This window comes from Eubalaena glacialis, chromosome 8, assembly GCF_028564815.1.
Source record: "Eubalaena glacialis isolate mEubGla1 chromosome 8, mEubGla1.1.hap2.+ XY, whole genome shotgun sequence".
Taxonomy (NCBI): domain Eukaryota; kingdom Metazoa; phylum Chordata; class Mammalia; order Artiodactyla; family Balaenidae; genus Eubalaena; species Eubalaena glacialis.
The window spans coordinates 100891273-100905971 of record NC_083723.1 but is presented as its reverse complement, the minus strand read 5'-3'; the positions used below and the strand labels follow the sequence as shown (position 1 = coordinate 100905971).

Sequence of the window (14699 nt, the reverse complement as noted above, 5' to 3'; positions counted from 1 at the left end):
CAGTAGGCCTTCATGTATCAACATGAATGCATTTGAAATAGATAAAACATTGAGTGAAAAAGCAAGCTGAAAAATCACATATACAGAAAATCTTATTTAATCTCAAAACCACATGATGTTTATTAATGCATTAATGGCTACATGTAGTAAAATCACAAAAGCATGGATAGAAAGGATACACATTCTAGATAGTGGTTCACTTTCAGGATTTCAGAGGAGAAGGAAGTGGAGTGGTGTATATAAATCTTGAATGTTTTATTTATTTTTTAAAAATTCAAGCAAATGTGGCAAAATATCAGCATTTTAAAATATGTGTACGAATGTGTTTATTATATAATTTTCCATATGTTCTTAATATTTCATAATTTAAAAAATGCTTTTAAAACATATACTGCTAGAAGGCTTCTTATGCTTCATTTTTTCAAAAATATCAGGGATCAGGAATTTCTTTTTTTTAATTTTTATTAGAGTATAATTGATTACAATGTTGTGTTAGTTTCTGCTGTATAGCAAAGTGAATCAGTTATATATACACATATATCCACTCTTTTTTAGATTCTTTTCCCATATAGGTCATTGGAGAGTATTGATCAGAGTTCCCTGTGCTATACAGTAGGAAGTCCTTATTAGTTATCTATTTTATATATAGTAATGTGTATATGTCAATCGGGAACAGGAATTTATTGCCCATAATAGTTGGTAATCATCTGCACGTAATCTCTCTGGTAGTTTGAGAGAATCTTCTTTTAATAGGAAAGGTGGAGATGGCCCTAAATGAGCCAGAAAGGCACAGCGTACACACACAGAGCAGGAAAACACAGTCAAGTGACATTACACCTCACACTATCGAATGGAATTTACAACATCTGTATTCTGCACAGCTGCCTCTGCCTGGTGGATGTGGTTTGTTTGCTGAACTTCTCGGTGTAACTTTTGGAAGTGGTAGGGGGTATATAGGTTTTTTTAACAGAAAATCGGTGTTTTTATTTTTGAGGAAGTCCTCTGTACTTTTCCCCCTTTGTTTCATATAGTATTTTGAGAAGGGATCATGACTTAAAAATATTTCTGTAAGATCAGTCTTACTCATAATTTTGAATCTTCTTTCCTTCCTATATTTTCCTTCACAATAAACAAAATGAAAGTAGACGTTACTTGTGTTGCTCTCACTCAGTTCAAGAATTGATAATACTAAAATGTTTTGTTATCTGTGGAACAGAATTTGATTCAAGTTTTTACTTGTTATGGTTGCGAGGTTAATTTTAATAAAGACATCAGATGTACTCACGATTTTCACTAGACTTGAGAGGGACTGAGAGCGGAAATGATTCACCCACAGTCTAACTTACTTGACAATTGGCCTTCTTTTACTGTCGTATCAGTGTTTGCTGGTGGTTGTAATAGTGGTGATTGTGGTGTATAATGGTGGTTACAGTGGTGTCCTTCTGTTTTAGGAGTAGGGGGCTTGATAAGAAGGTGGAGAAAGAGAGGGAAGAGAAAAAAATTAAAGAGACAAAGATGGTAGAACTAGAGATAATGGGTCACTCTAAGAATTTCCAGTGATATAATGAAGCAATTTTTCCCTCTATCTCAGAAATGGTTCTACAAACGTTCAGAATGGTTCAAACATTCAGAATGACTTTTGAGTTGTGAGCACTGAGATAACTTCTGAGTTTTCTTCTTCATCAGAAGAACCTGTTCACCAAAAATCATTCACCCTCATTTTAGTTTTTGAATATAAATAACAAATGAAATGTTTTTCTCTATCTTTTTTCTTTTTCTTAACAAAAACATCCACAGATCTTTGATTTAAAAAAAATAATCCTATATATATTTAATATAAGATTCTTAAAATACTTGACATTGTGCCTGGATTAACCTTGTGTTGTTGAAGGCCTAAAGTGCTAATGGGAAAGAACACTTTCCTGTCCAGGACTCCAAGCCTGACCAAGAAAGATCACATAATGGAAAACAGGAATTGGAGGAAGGAGGTAGTCCTAGGATAGATCCATCAATAGGATGACTGCATAATTTGTCAGCCAAAGAGGGACACTTTTGAGAATGAAAGTGATTTCTAATCAAAAGGGATACCTGCCCAACAGGTGTAAACCAGCACTATCCCATGAAAACTGGGACAGATGGCCATCCTACCCATTCGGAAGGGGATACATCTGTTTTCCTCCTTTTCTAGACTTTGAGCTTCCTTAAGATATGGGAAAAAGTGGCATTTCCTACACACTGTGGGAATGTAGCTATCAGGGACAACAGATATAGTGCCTTAGCCAGATGCAACTGTAATCACCTGGGACACATATGCAGAAATATGAAATGTATGTAAGTGTTTGTGGGAAGCTCCATAGACAAGATGTAAATGTGAACCTCACATTGAAGAATGGCCAAGTTTTCACAATAGATTATGAGTCTAGGGATTCAGCTTGAGCAAAAAGACACTTACTGGAAGCACGTTTCTGGTTTGCAAGTTGGACCCAGGGATAATGATAGAAGGGAAGGTCCAAAAGGTTACTTCCTGGAACGAAGTAGTAACCCAGGGCTTCTCAAACTGTAACTTACGTAAGAATCACCTGGGGAACCTTAAAATAGTGATCCTGATTCAGAATGCCTGGGGAAGAGCTTGAGATGCTTGCATTTCTCACAAGCTCCCAGATCATGTTGATGCTGCTGGTCCGTGGACCACACAGCTGGTAGGCAGAGAAGTCCAAATGAGCCATCCAAGTGTTGATTCTCACTTGGTGATTTGCAAGGAAGAGCAGGTAGGCAGGTAGGCAGCATTTTTATTACCAGAGATTTTACTCAAATGCTGTCTAAGGCAAAGCAGGTAAGAGAGTGCGTGAGATGGTGCAGAGGTACCGTGCAGAACTGAAAAGCACAAGTCAGTCTCTAAAGGGGAATTTCGGAGTCCTCAAGTCTGGAGAATTATTGACCTGGAAGAATATGATTCCAATGTCACCAAATTCCTTCGTTTTTCAAGAGAAGCCAGAAATCTGGGTTTTAAATCTAATATGAAATCTGCTGGTTTGTAAATCTTGACTCAAATTAAATGCACACACACACATACCATTGTAAGTCAAGTAAACTGTATTTTTTGCTAGATTTGGCCATCAGTTCGCAACTGCTTCGTCTACATAGTTAAACTAGGTCAAAGGGTCCAAGAGGCCAAGGTATGGTCACACGCAGGTAGAAGCTGTCACTTAAGAGTATCTGGGGGCTTCCCTGGTGGCGCAGTGGGTGAGAATCTGCCTGCCAATGCAGGGGACATGGGTTCGAGCCCTGGTCTGGGAAGATCCCACATGCCGCGGAGCGACTAGGCCCGTGAGCCACAATTACTGAGCCTGCGCATCTGGAGTGTGTGCTCCACAACAAAGAGAGGCCGCGATAATGAGAGGCCCGCGCACCGCGATGAAGAGTGGCCCCCACTTGCCGCAACTAGAGAAAGCCCTCGCACAGAAACGAAGACCCAACACAGCCATAAATAAATAAATAAATAAATAAATAAAATTAAAAAAAAAAAAAAAGAGTATCTGGGGGCTCACTGGTATGACTGCCTGATTGAACATTATGGATTAGAGTTTAGAAGGGTGCATGATGAGGAGCAGGGATCAGAACCCAAATATGAAGAAGGAATATAGATAAGACGCTTTAGAAATATTTCAGGAAGTACTGGGGTGAGTTTTTTTCGTTTTTTGTTTTTTGGTTTTTTTGGTTATGTTGGGTCTTTGTTGCTGCGCGCGGGCTTCCTCTAGTTGCGGTGAGCAGGGGCTACTCTTCGTTGCGGTGCGCAGGCTTCTCATTGCGGTGGCTTCTCTTGTTGCGGAGCACGGGCTCTAGGCACGCGGGCTTCAGTAGTTGTGGCACGCGGGCTCTAGAGCACAGGCTCAGTAGTTGTGGCGCACGGGCTTAGTTGCTCTGCAGCATGTGGAATCTTCCCGGACCAGGGCTCGAAGCCGTGTCCCCTGCATTGGTAGGTGGATTCCTAACCATTGCGCCACCAGGGAAGCCCTGGAGTGAGTCTTATAGTTAGAATGAAGGTGGCCTTGAATGCAAGATGAGGATTTTGGATTCTTTTCAATAAACAACTGAAAAATCACTGACTTGATCATTTTAAATCAGGGCTGGGCCAGTTAAAACATGAAAGTCGTCTACACAAGCAAATAATTTAATACTTGAAATTTTGCTTTTTATTCTGTCCCCAAAGTTGCCCCATCTGAGCAGACTATGAGTTCCTAGCTGAAGTAGACCCATGTGGAAATGAAATTTCAGCACTATGGCAGGGGTTGTGTGTGGTGAACAGAATTCACTGGTACCATACTGTTTATTTTTCTGATGTTTTTGCAGTCCCTTAGAGATTGGTGCTCCAGGCACTTGTCAGGGTAGCTAGTCCCTTAATCCAGCCTCCTAAAAGGGAATGACAAAAACGAAGCAGATTTTTGGAAGATCACCTCATTCTGGAACAGCCTTGCCTGCAGTGGAGGAAGTAGAATGGAGGCAGAAGGTCAGGTTTTAGAGGTAAAATGACAGGGGGATGGATAGGACCAAGAGACTGGTTGGTTGTGATTAAAAAGCAAGATAATAAAAAGGTCCATTTTATCTTTGAAATCTAGTTTCTCGAAAGTATGATAGAAAACATAGGGTCATAATGAAGAGCTTTGGGGTTATCCACGTGTTCTAACTAAGAGAAAAAGCAGGCCTGGTCATTCTCTACACTGGTATTTTATTTTATTTTTTAATTAATTAATTAATTAATATTTTTGGCTGCGTTGGGTCTTTGTTGCTGCACATGGGCTCTCTCTAGTTGCCGGGAGCGGGGGCTACTCTTTGTTGCAGAGCACGGGCTCTAGGCGCACGGGCTTCAGTAGTTGTAGCACGTGTGCTCAGCAGTTGTGGCTCACGTGCTCTAGAGTGCAGGCTCAGTAGTTGTGGCACATGGGCTTAGTTGCTCCGCGGCATGTGGGATCTTCCTGGACCAGGGCTCAAACCCGTGTCCCCTGCATTAGCAGGAGGATTCTTAACCACTGCGCCACCAGGGAAGCCCTACACTGGCATTTTAAATTAAGCTCATATTCACAGATTCTCTCCAGAGCAAGTCAGGAAGATTTAGTCAAAGCTCAGCTTTGTTTCACTGTTTTTTATTGTTTGTCAAGATTATAGAGGCAGACTTTGTGTAATATTGTCAACATCAAAACACCTTTAGTCTTTCTCCTTGAAAAAGCACAACAAAGACATGACACAATCATGGCTTATTAAGAATTTCTTAGAAACCCACTGAAAGTACAGGATTGCTGGATGAGTAAATACCAGGCCCAAAGGACCCACCCTGAGGTAGGTGAATCAGAGGGCAGCAGAGCTAGAAATGTTATTGTCCTGGGAAAGCCTTAAATAAAAGACCTCATTAAACTCAGACAGCAGTTTTTGTAAATTTGTAAATTTTTCAAACGCAGCTCAGAATTTGCAGAGATTAAGCAGTGTGAGAGCAAAACAAAGCCTATAAGAGATGCTAACCTTTACTGATCACTTAGTACATCCTGGGTGATTTCATATCAAAATTATTTATATAAGCCAAACATAATGACAAATTCCAACCATTCCTTAACAATGCCCTAAAATAGAAACCCACAGTTTTATACCTAGCAAAGCAAAAGATTCTATTAAGAGTCTCCATCCTGTTGAGTCCCCCTGTGTCTTCCCAGGAGCTCAGCTATCTTTCTAAAAAGCAAAGCAGAGGCTCTTCACCTCCAGGTCTGTGTCACTTAGGAGCAAATTCAGTCTTACCCATGCATGTAACAGGGCACTGTCCTTCTTTCCCTGTAAAAAAGTACACCAATAATTTTCTTCTAGGTTGATTTCCCTTTTTAGTAGAGGGAGAGGAAGGTCAGTGTGCATGGTTCCCACCCAACCAAGAAATGCAGTGAAAAGGGAGGGAGTACATTTTACAGGCCAAATGAAGGTGACGGCAAACAACTATATACGCTGACATGAGCACAGAAAATTGACTACATGCTGTTGTCTGTTTTGAAGAAAATGTGAAGGAAACATAACAAATAAGGATGTTTTTATGTCATTGGTTTTTCGTGTGTATTAAATTTTGACTCTTGGAACCCCTCAGAAATAACCATTTGCTGCCCAGCTCAAAGGGGCAGGGACCTTCAGAGTTTCTTCTTAACTTTCTCTGTGACTCGACTCTATCCAGCAAATGTGATTGTGATTTGAACGATAATTTCCCAGCCTCGTTATTTCACCTGGCATTTTGCCTTTGTTCTGTCCAGGAAGCAGAATGTGCCTACATCCTGTTTGTCATTGCCATGTTTTGGGTGACAGAAGCTTTGCCTCTGTCAGTAACAGCTTTGCTGCCTGGCTTAATGTTCCCTATGTTTGGGATCATACCTTCCAAGAAGGTAAGTTCTCCTGTGAATGTTTGACATAATTAGATTCCCTACTTCGTGCTGCTACTTCCAATGAGAAAGCTGTATTTAAAAGGAGCAATAATCCTGTTGATAAAGCTTCCACATAAGTCCTCCAAACTTCCAGCTGTTTCTTGCCTCTAGAATTGTGCATGTGTGTCCACCTTCAGGTGGACAAAAACAAAACACAGACGGTGGCTTCTTGAGTCACGTGTGTCAGTAGGAGAAATGTGTGTCCAATCTTCCCAGGCTGACATCCACGCCCGGTGCCTACCTTCCAAGAAAAGGGCCAATTCTTTCACGTCCTGCATCAGCTTTTTCTAGTCAACAGAATTCGGTCTCACACAGTGTTGGAAAAGCAATTCTTGTTTCTAATGAAGAAAAAGCTTCCCTGTTTTCTTTTCCAGAAACCTGCCATTTCAGAAGATAAGGCCAAATTAACTTTCACATGTATTTCCATTTTGTTCTTGCTGAGAGTTTATTCATGCTGAGAGGTGTTTCTTACCTTTATACAATCTAAGGGTACCCATCTGAAGAAAGTGGATTCAGTTTCCCATTAAAAGTATGAAATGCATTGAAACCAGAATATCTGTCTCCATGCAGCTTTCAGCCACCCAGCACACAACTGCCTAAAACCACAGCTGAAACATTCTCAGGCAAGATGTCATGTTCAAGATGCCAGGCCATGCAATTTATCACCTTTGGATTTCTATCTTCTGCCTGGGCCCAGTACTGCTTTCATGAGGCTCATCTGTCCTGTAGCGTGGGTGGAAACTTCTGTTTATTAACTAACCCATAATACCCATGATACAGTTTTCTTCCCCTTTCCGTGGGAGAAGATTTTACCACAGCCTTGTGATTCAATTTAAGCCAAGCATTTCATAAAGTCAGGTCTCTTGAATATCAGTACCATGAGGTATTTTTAAATAAGGTTTCTATGATTAGATAAGTTTGAAAAATATGTAGTATAGGGTATCCCACACTTTGAGAGTGATAGTATACACTAGTGTTTAAAGGTTTTGAGAAGGCCTACAAGAAAGAAAATTCTAGGATCTTAGAAAACTCTGTTTTTTAAACTTATTTGACCACAGAAACTTTTTTTTTAAAGAAAAATATTATATACCTTTCAGAGCATTCTTCGGTAAATCCTGCTCCAAGTGGTTGCCCAAGTATCTGTATACTCTCCTAGTCTCCATTCAAAATACAAAAGAGTGACTGCAGTTTTGGCATAATGGTGGTGATAAAGATATTGGCAAACCAAAGCTTGACTTGAGACTTTCCCAGATCATAGTCATGGCCATTCTGCCATAGGAGCACAAACTAGTTTACAGATGGAGAAATTAAGGCACAGAAGGCACTTGCCTGATGTTGCTCAGCTCTTTAAAAACTCAGGATATGGGTACCCTTTTTTTTCCTATATACTTTTTTCATAGCACTACTGTTTCTGGGTAAGGATGTGGAACTTACTTAAATTTGTATTCAAACACATCTACATTTCTTTCAACAAAATAGAAAGATTATGTAGTTGAAGGTCAAAGTTAAGAGCAGTGAAACAATGTCTTTCTGGTGCAATGTTGTTTTCCCCTCACCAATGTAAATAATGGGTTTAACTGTAATTTCAGGTGGCATCTTCTTATTTCAAAGATTTTCACCTACTGCTAATTGGAGTCATCTGTTTAGCAACATCAACAGAAAAATGGAATCTGCACAAAAGGATTGCTCTGAGAATGGTGATGATGGTGGGTGTGAACCCAGCATGGTAAGTGCTGTGTTTACCGTTCCAGGTTTACATTCCAAACAGACCATTTTTGTGCGGAGCAAATAAACAAGATAAGTAAGTAATGCATATCCAGGCCATCATTTGTATGGCAGTGTAATTCATGACTTTTTTTTTCTCTGCAAATATGAAAGTGATATAAAAGGTACTTGAGTTGGAGGAGGAAAAGAAAGAAAACTTTCCTTTCACTGCAGGTCTAATTACAGGGAGGTTGGAATAAGTGCACACAACTCGTTCACCTTTTATGCACCGTAGGAGTCAAAGCTGAGAGAAGCCTTGAACCTCAACAGACAAGACTGACAGACTTCAGAGTAGATTTCAGTGCTATCTTGTTTATTTGGCTGATTACACATTCAAGACTTGTTCAAGAGTATCCTTGATCATCAGGGAGGATGTTAAGAACCAAAGACATTGCTGACAAAATACAAGTATGTGCAGAAAAATTCCAAGGTGAACATTTCTCTTTTTAAATGAACTGTTCCAAAGTGAAGCAATTAAGAAGGTTCATTTATAGAATGTGAAATCACTCGTTAGACTGATTTTCCCCAGTAAAATAAATGCTTTTTTCCATTAAATTGATTGGCTGTTTTGGTTTTAATTCTAGCTCTTGTTAAGAACATAGATGGGAGCTAAAAAAAAAAAAAAATTCCAGTGTCATAATCATTTACCTAATGGCATCATGCTTTAAAGCCTTAGGTGGTTCTTCCCTTCTTATCTTTCTTTAAAAATAGGAAAATTGTATTGAATTATGTTGCATAATTCGTTCCAGGGTATAACCACATCTGTGTTTATCATTTATGGAGCAAACTGTTTTGTTAAATAGAAAAAAAATTCGATAACTCAGATCAGACACATTTTTAAAAATATCTGTTACTTAAAAATTTTACGACATGTATGTATTAAGGGTATTTCACTCTTACAATGAAATGGTGTTCCATGCCTCTTAAAGTGCTGTAGAAATGTGTCTCTTTTCCTTGGCCAACTGCTCACTGGCCGCAGGGGGTGAGGTCATGCACTGCACAGTGAGGCAAGGGTCCTGTCCATTATACCACTAAGCGGTTTTTCAATTTAAGGCATTTTTACCACGCAGAAGTTTTATCAGTTCCCACCCTTTGCGTATTGAAAGATTTCTTGTTTTGCCAGTGCCTTAAGTTAAAATTGTTTCTTTTCTTTTTTTTAATTAAGAATCATTTCTTGTTTAAACAGTTTTCTTAAAAGTTTTCTTTTGTTTTGTTTTACACATAGAAAATATCCACCTTATCTGTAGTTGGAATTTATAGTGCGGAATTTTTCTTATAGATCTATTTCAAAAGAGAGTCAGAGAATTTCATAAATGGCTCTATATGGAAAGATGTGCTTCTGAATGATTTCCTTGGACCTCCTACTCAAAAGAGATCGTGTTTTTTTCCCAATTGTGATTTTGAAAGCTTATAGACATGGTTTAAAATCCTATAATCTTAGGTATGTTATTTTTTAAGGGAGAAGAATTACTCTATTTGTAAGAGGAGACAATGTAATACATCCAGTCTTGACAACAGGCAGGGATGTCAGATTCAGAAGAGCATGAATAATTGAATCTACAGAAAATTCTGAAACCTCATTTTAGCTAGTGATTTTACCCATTTCTTCCACCCACCATATATTGACCCAGAGTAGTTAACAAGTAAAAAGCAGATTTATAAATATTAACCTCCCTCCTTGCCCTTGTGCCTCTTTGGCACATATACTAATAATCAGAGATACGACCCAAACATAAAAGAAAGGATAAGGGATCTTAAATGCAAATGCTGACCGCACCTTATCTTACTAGTATTTGAAGATGTGTCATCTGTAAAGGGCATTCAAATATTGGTGTAATATTATAAGCTGTTACACCATCTACCAACTTGCAGTTTGATTATAAGTTTTATCATTTTTCTGGTTTCGGAGAGAAGATCCTGATGGTTTTCAGGGAGACAAACCTCATAAGAAATCTGCCCTTACATGTGCCATTTTGATTTCTACCTGGCTACAGCTGTCCTCAGAGTTCCTCATCTGGGAGGAATCTTAACCTTCCATGTTTTGAAAAAATTAATTCACAACTCATAAACAACATCCTTTACAGTTAAGTGATACAGAGCTAGTGAAGCTAGAGAGTACAGTTCATAATAAAGGCCCTCTCATTTCAGGCTGACGTTGGGGTTCATGAGCAGTACCGCCTTCTTATCTATGTGGCTTAGCAACACCTCTACTGCTGCCATGGTGATGCCCATCGTGGAGGCTGTGGCCCAGCAGATCATCAGTGCTGAAGCAGAGGTTGAGGCTACTCAGATGACTTATATCAGTGGATCAACCAACTATGGACTGGAAACAGATGGTATCACACGTTGATTTGGCCACAGTGGGGTCTAGTCATTTGGGCAATAGAATAAACTCAAGAATTCTGGGTTATATTTTGAACTAATTGTCCATACATGCATGATGGGAATTTAACCTTCTTCTTTCTCTATTTTCCAGTATTTATACAAGGGAATTACATTTACCCAAATATTTTACTTTCAATTAATTGTTGAATTTACATTCTCTGGCAAAAGGGAAAGAAAAAGTATGACTTTTCTATCCTCCAGCCAGTCTGTTAGAACTCTCTCTGTCTTTCATGCCTTTATCAGTAGACCTCCAGGTTACTCCTTTTTTTTTTTTTTTTTAAATTAATTTATTTATTTATGGCTGTGTTGGGTCTTCGTTTCTGTGCGAGGGCTTTCTCCAGTTGCAGCAAGTGGGGGCCACTCCTCATCGCGGTGCGCGGGCCTCTCACCATCGCGGCCTCTCTTGTTGCGGAGCACAGGCTCCAGACGCGCAGGCTCAGCAACTGTGGCCCACGGGCCTAGTCACTCCGCGGCATGTGGGATCTTCCCAGACCAGGGGTCGAACCCGCGTCCCCTGCACTGGCAGGCAGACTCTCAACCACTGCGCCACCAGGGAAGCCCCAGGTTACTCTTTTATACTGAAATGACTTTCCTGAATAATATTGGGAACCTTTAATTCTTATATTCTATTTGGAAACAGCATCACATTTTACCTTGGTTATTTCTGGTCTGATAAACTGCTGTGATGCAGTGAAAAAAAAATGTTGGGAGGATATTGGTGTTTGTAAAATACTTTATTATGATGACTGTTATGTCAGTACAAGGTGAATTTGTTTATTTTCAGTTTCTAATAATGCTTCCGTCTTCACACACACACATACATACACACACTGATAACCCTTCATTTAAATTATTATTTTTTTCTATTTAATGTTTTGCAGAAAATGTTAATGGACATGAAACAAGTGAGAGGAAAGAGAAAACAAAACCAGTTCCAGGGTAAAGAATATTATTTTGATTAGGATTTTCTGAATTACATTTTATAATTAATACAATTATAAACTGGGTCAATTTGTTTTTCAGATGCAGTAATGATGCAGGGAAAATTTCAAGCAAGATGGAGCTGGAAAAGGTACATTAAATTTGATTCTCTCTGAATAATTACACATAAAATTATATTAGATCTGCAGTTAGATATGTACGCATTTTAAAACCTGTTACTTGCTTCCTTGTCTATAAATTACTTTACTTGCTTACATCAAAGCATATTGTAATGGTTTGATAAGCCTTCATGGATGGACTGAAATCAACATCCTGATAGGAAACATTTTAGGCTCTGAAAATCAGCCTCATTTTCTCCTTTTACCAGGTTCGTGGTGATGGCAATTAGCATATGTAGTTTAAAGAAATATAATGCTAGTCTCAGAATATTGTTTCATTTTCTTATTAAAATCTTGCTGCCTTTTTATTAGGCTCATAATATTTCTTCCAGGTTATGAACTTAGAGCAACTCCTATTCATGTAATTACAATCCAGTTATCTTTAGTGTCTTCCTTACCACTAAATTCAATGCAGAATTCATGAGCCGCTACTGTCAAACACAGATGGAGTTGTTGTAGCTATTCTGCCTATTAAAGGAAGGAAAGAGACTTTTGTAAACTATCCCATAGAATTCATTTCCCCAGAATAAATCAATGTAAAAATACTATACTGGGTTGTATTGGGAGCAATATATCTCGGGACCATTGAAAAATAATCCTGCATAGAAACAGTCCGACGGTAACCATGGCGTTAGAAATATGAGAGTGGGGCATATGTTCCTTCCTCAGGCTATAATGCATTAGCATGCAACTCAATAGGAAAAAAAAAACTTTCTTGTTATTTACAGAAATCTTCAAGGAAAGAGCGATTTTTATGTAAAGAGAAAACTAATACAAAGATAAGTTTTAAACCACTAGCTACAGGGTATATTAAGGGTTTTTAAGATGAGAATTGAATACATATTTATGAAAACATTATCATCTTTAGGGAGAGAAGTAATTCTTTTAAAACATAGAAAATCAACAGTATGCCAGCTGTATCACAGAAGAATGCATTAGAAATAGGCTTTAAAAACTGCTGGATATACTTGCACTCGGTAACTTTCTTGTGGTCATCTTTACAAACCCAGTTTTCTGGCGTGATGCCTAAATTTTGGCTTCCAATGGATTTGACATCCAACACTGTCCTAGGCATTGTAGGAAGGTCTGTTGATGAAAAGACCTGCTCCTTAACCGTAAGCAGCTCAGAGTCTAATGGGGAAGACGGACTTTAAAAAAATGTGTGACATAAATACCACAGCAAAGGTGCACACAGAGGCCAGATCTCCCAGAAGCTGGAGCAACTAGCTCAATCTAGGAATATTGCCAGAGGGAATGTGAGGTAAAGGAATTTGAGTCTGGAGCAAGATGTCGTGTGCAATCAGGGAAGTGCAAACTCCATGAGCGCAGGGACTGTGTCCACTTGGTCCAGCATATAATCCCCTAGCACATTCCATTGTTTGACAGAGAGTAGGTATTCAATAGATATGTATCTTGACTAATTAACGAAGGAGAGAAAAAGGAAGAGGTAACATAATCAGAGAATATGATGAATTCAAAGACCCCAAAATGTCGAGAGCAGGGCTTTTTTGGGGAAACATCTCCAGTGCAGGTGCCAGGAATGAGCTGTGGAAAGTGAAATGTTTGGATAGGTTGGGCCAGGTTAAAAATTGCTGTTCATGCCATGCAAAGGAGTTTAGTTCATCTTAAGGGAAATAGAGAGCTTTGAAGCCAGGAGGCAGCATGTTAAACTCTGCCCTTTGAGAAACTTACTGTGGCAACAATGTGAAAGGCAGAGGGTATGGACCTAACTGAATTTTTTGATTAATCGGACTTTGTGGATGAGAGAGAGAAAAGTATAGAAGATGCCTCTGCTACAGTAAGCTAGGTAAAGGCAGATGGTGATGCCACGGACTGAGATGGGAAACACGGAGGGGAAATAGGTTTTCAACGGGGAGAAGTAAGGTAATTTGGGTATATTTTAGGCAGTAGAGATTAAGATCTGAGTTTGGGAGAGAAGAGCAAGACCTTTGAACAATGATTCTACGGTCTTTCTAGAACTTTATATATAAAAATTTAGCTTGGTGTAAAAGAAAAATTAAGGGATCACTTTTTGCTCTGTAATAGTGCTATTTATAAGAGATCACATGAAAGTATTTTTTACATACTGTACATTTAAGATATGTTTTGATTTTTAGCAGTTACAAATCTCTTCTCAGATATAAACATATTGTATAGTTTGTGTTATAATTACAATAAATTGCACCTGTTCTTTGCTAGATTTAAACTAGATAATTTAAGATTAATTGATCATGTGGAAGAATCTATATCTACTTAATCTAACTATAAAATGGAAGGAATATTTATATTCATAATGTTTTAGTCTTCTGCTTTTTTCATGAAGTTGGTGGAACATTTTATTGAATTAAAATAAATCCTGTGTGGTTTGGCTTTGAATGTGAACTACAAGTCAAAAAAGATCCAAATATTACTCCTTTTGAGAGGGGATGATTTAAAATAAATTTCAAAGAAGAGGAAAAAATGAAAGGCATAGATTTTTTAGTAATTTGCACCATTTTGCCATGTTTTTACACATCTGAATCACCAACGTGTTGATTTGATATACTTACATATTGCAAAATGATCTCCACCATAGCTTTATTTAACACCTCCATCACATTACATAATTACCATTCCTTTATTGCAGTGTTAACATTTAAGATCTACTCTCTTACCACCTTCCAGCTATGTATATAGTATTATTAATTATAATACTCATGCTGTACATTAGATCCCCAGAACTTATTCATCCTAAAACTAGCAGCTTGCACCCTTCAACCATCATCTCCCCATTTCCCCCACCCCCAGCCCCGGGTAACCACCACTCTACTCTCTGTTTTATGAGTTTGGCTTTTATGGATTCCACATATAAATGATACCATGCAGTATTTGTCTTTCTCTGTCTGACTTATTTCACTTAGCATAATGCTATTATAATAAGAGCCATTCTAACAGGTGTGAGATGATAACTCATTATACTTTTGACCTGCATTTCCCTGATGATTAGTGGTGTTGAGCACCTTTT

General features: G+C 38.6%; 1 protein-coding gene across 3 annotated transcripts in view; it reads left to right on the top strand.

Moving 5' to 3' along the window:
- The window catches only part of SLC13A1 (solute carrier family 13 member 1), an 81789-nt gene that overhangs the window by 13463 nt on the left and 53627 nt on the right, over positions 1–14699 (top strand). For all 3 annotated transcript variants that reach the window (XM_061197995.1, XM_061197994.1, XM_061197996.1), the window contains exons 2-6: positions 6279–6407; positions 8036–8172; positions 10359–10546; positions 11477–11534; positions 11619–11667. In XM_061197995.1, coding sequence (XP_061053978.1) covers positions 6279–6407; positions 8036–8172; positions 10359–10546; positions 11477–11534; positions 11619–11667 — 561 coding nt within the window. The remainder of the gene's footprint in view (positions 1–6278; positions 6408–8035; positions 8173–10358; positions 10547–11476; positions 11535–11618; positions 11668–14699) is intronic.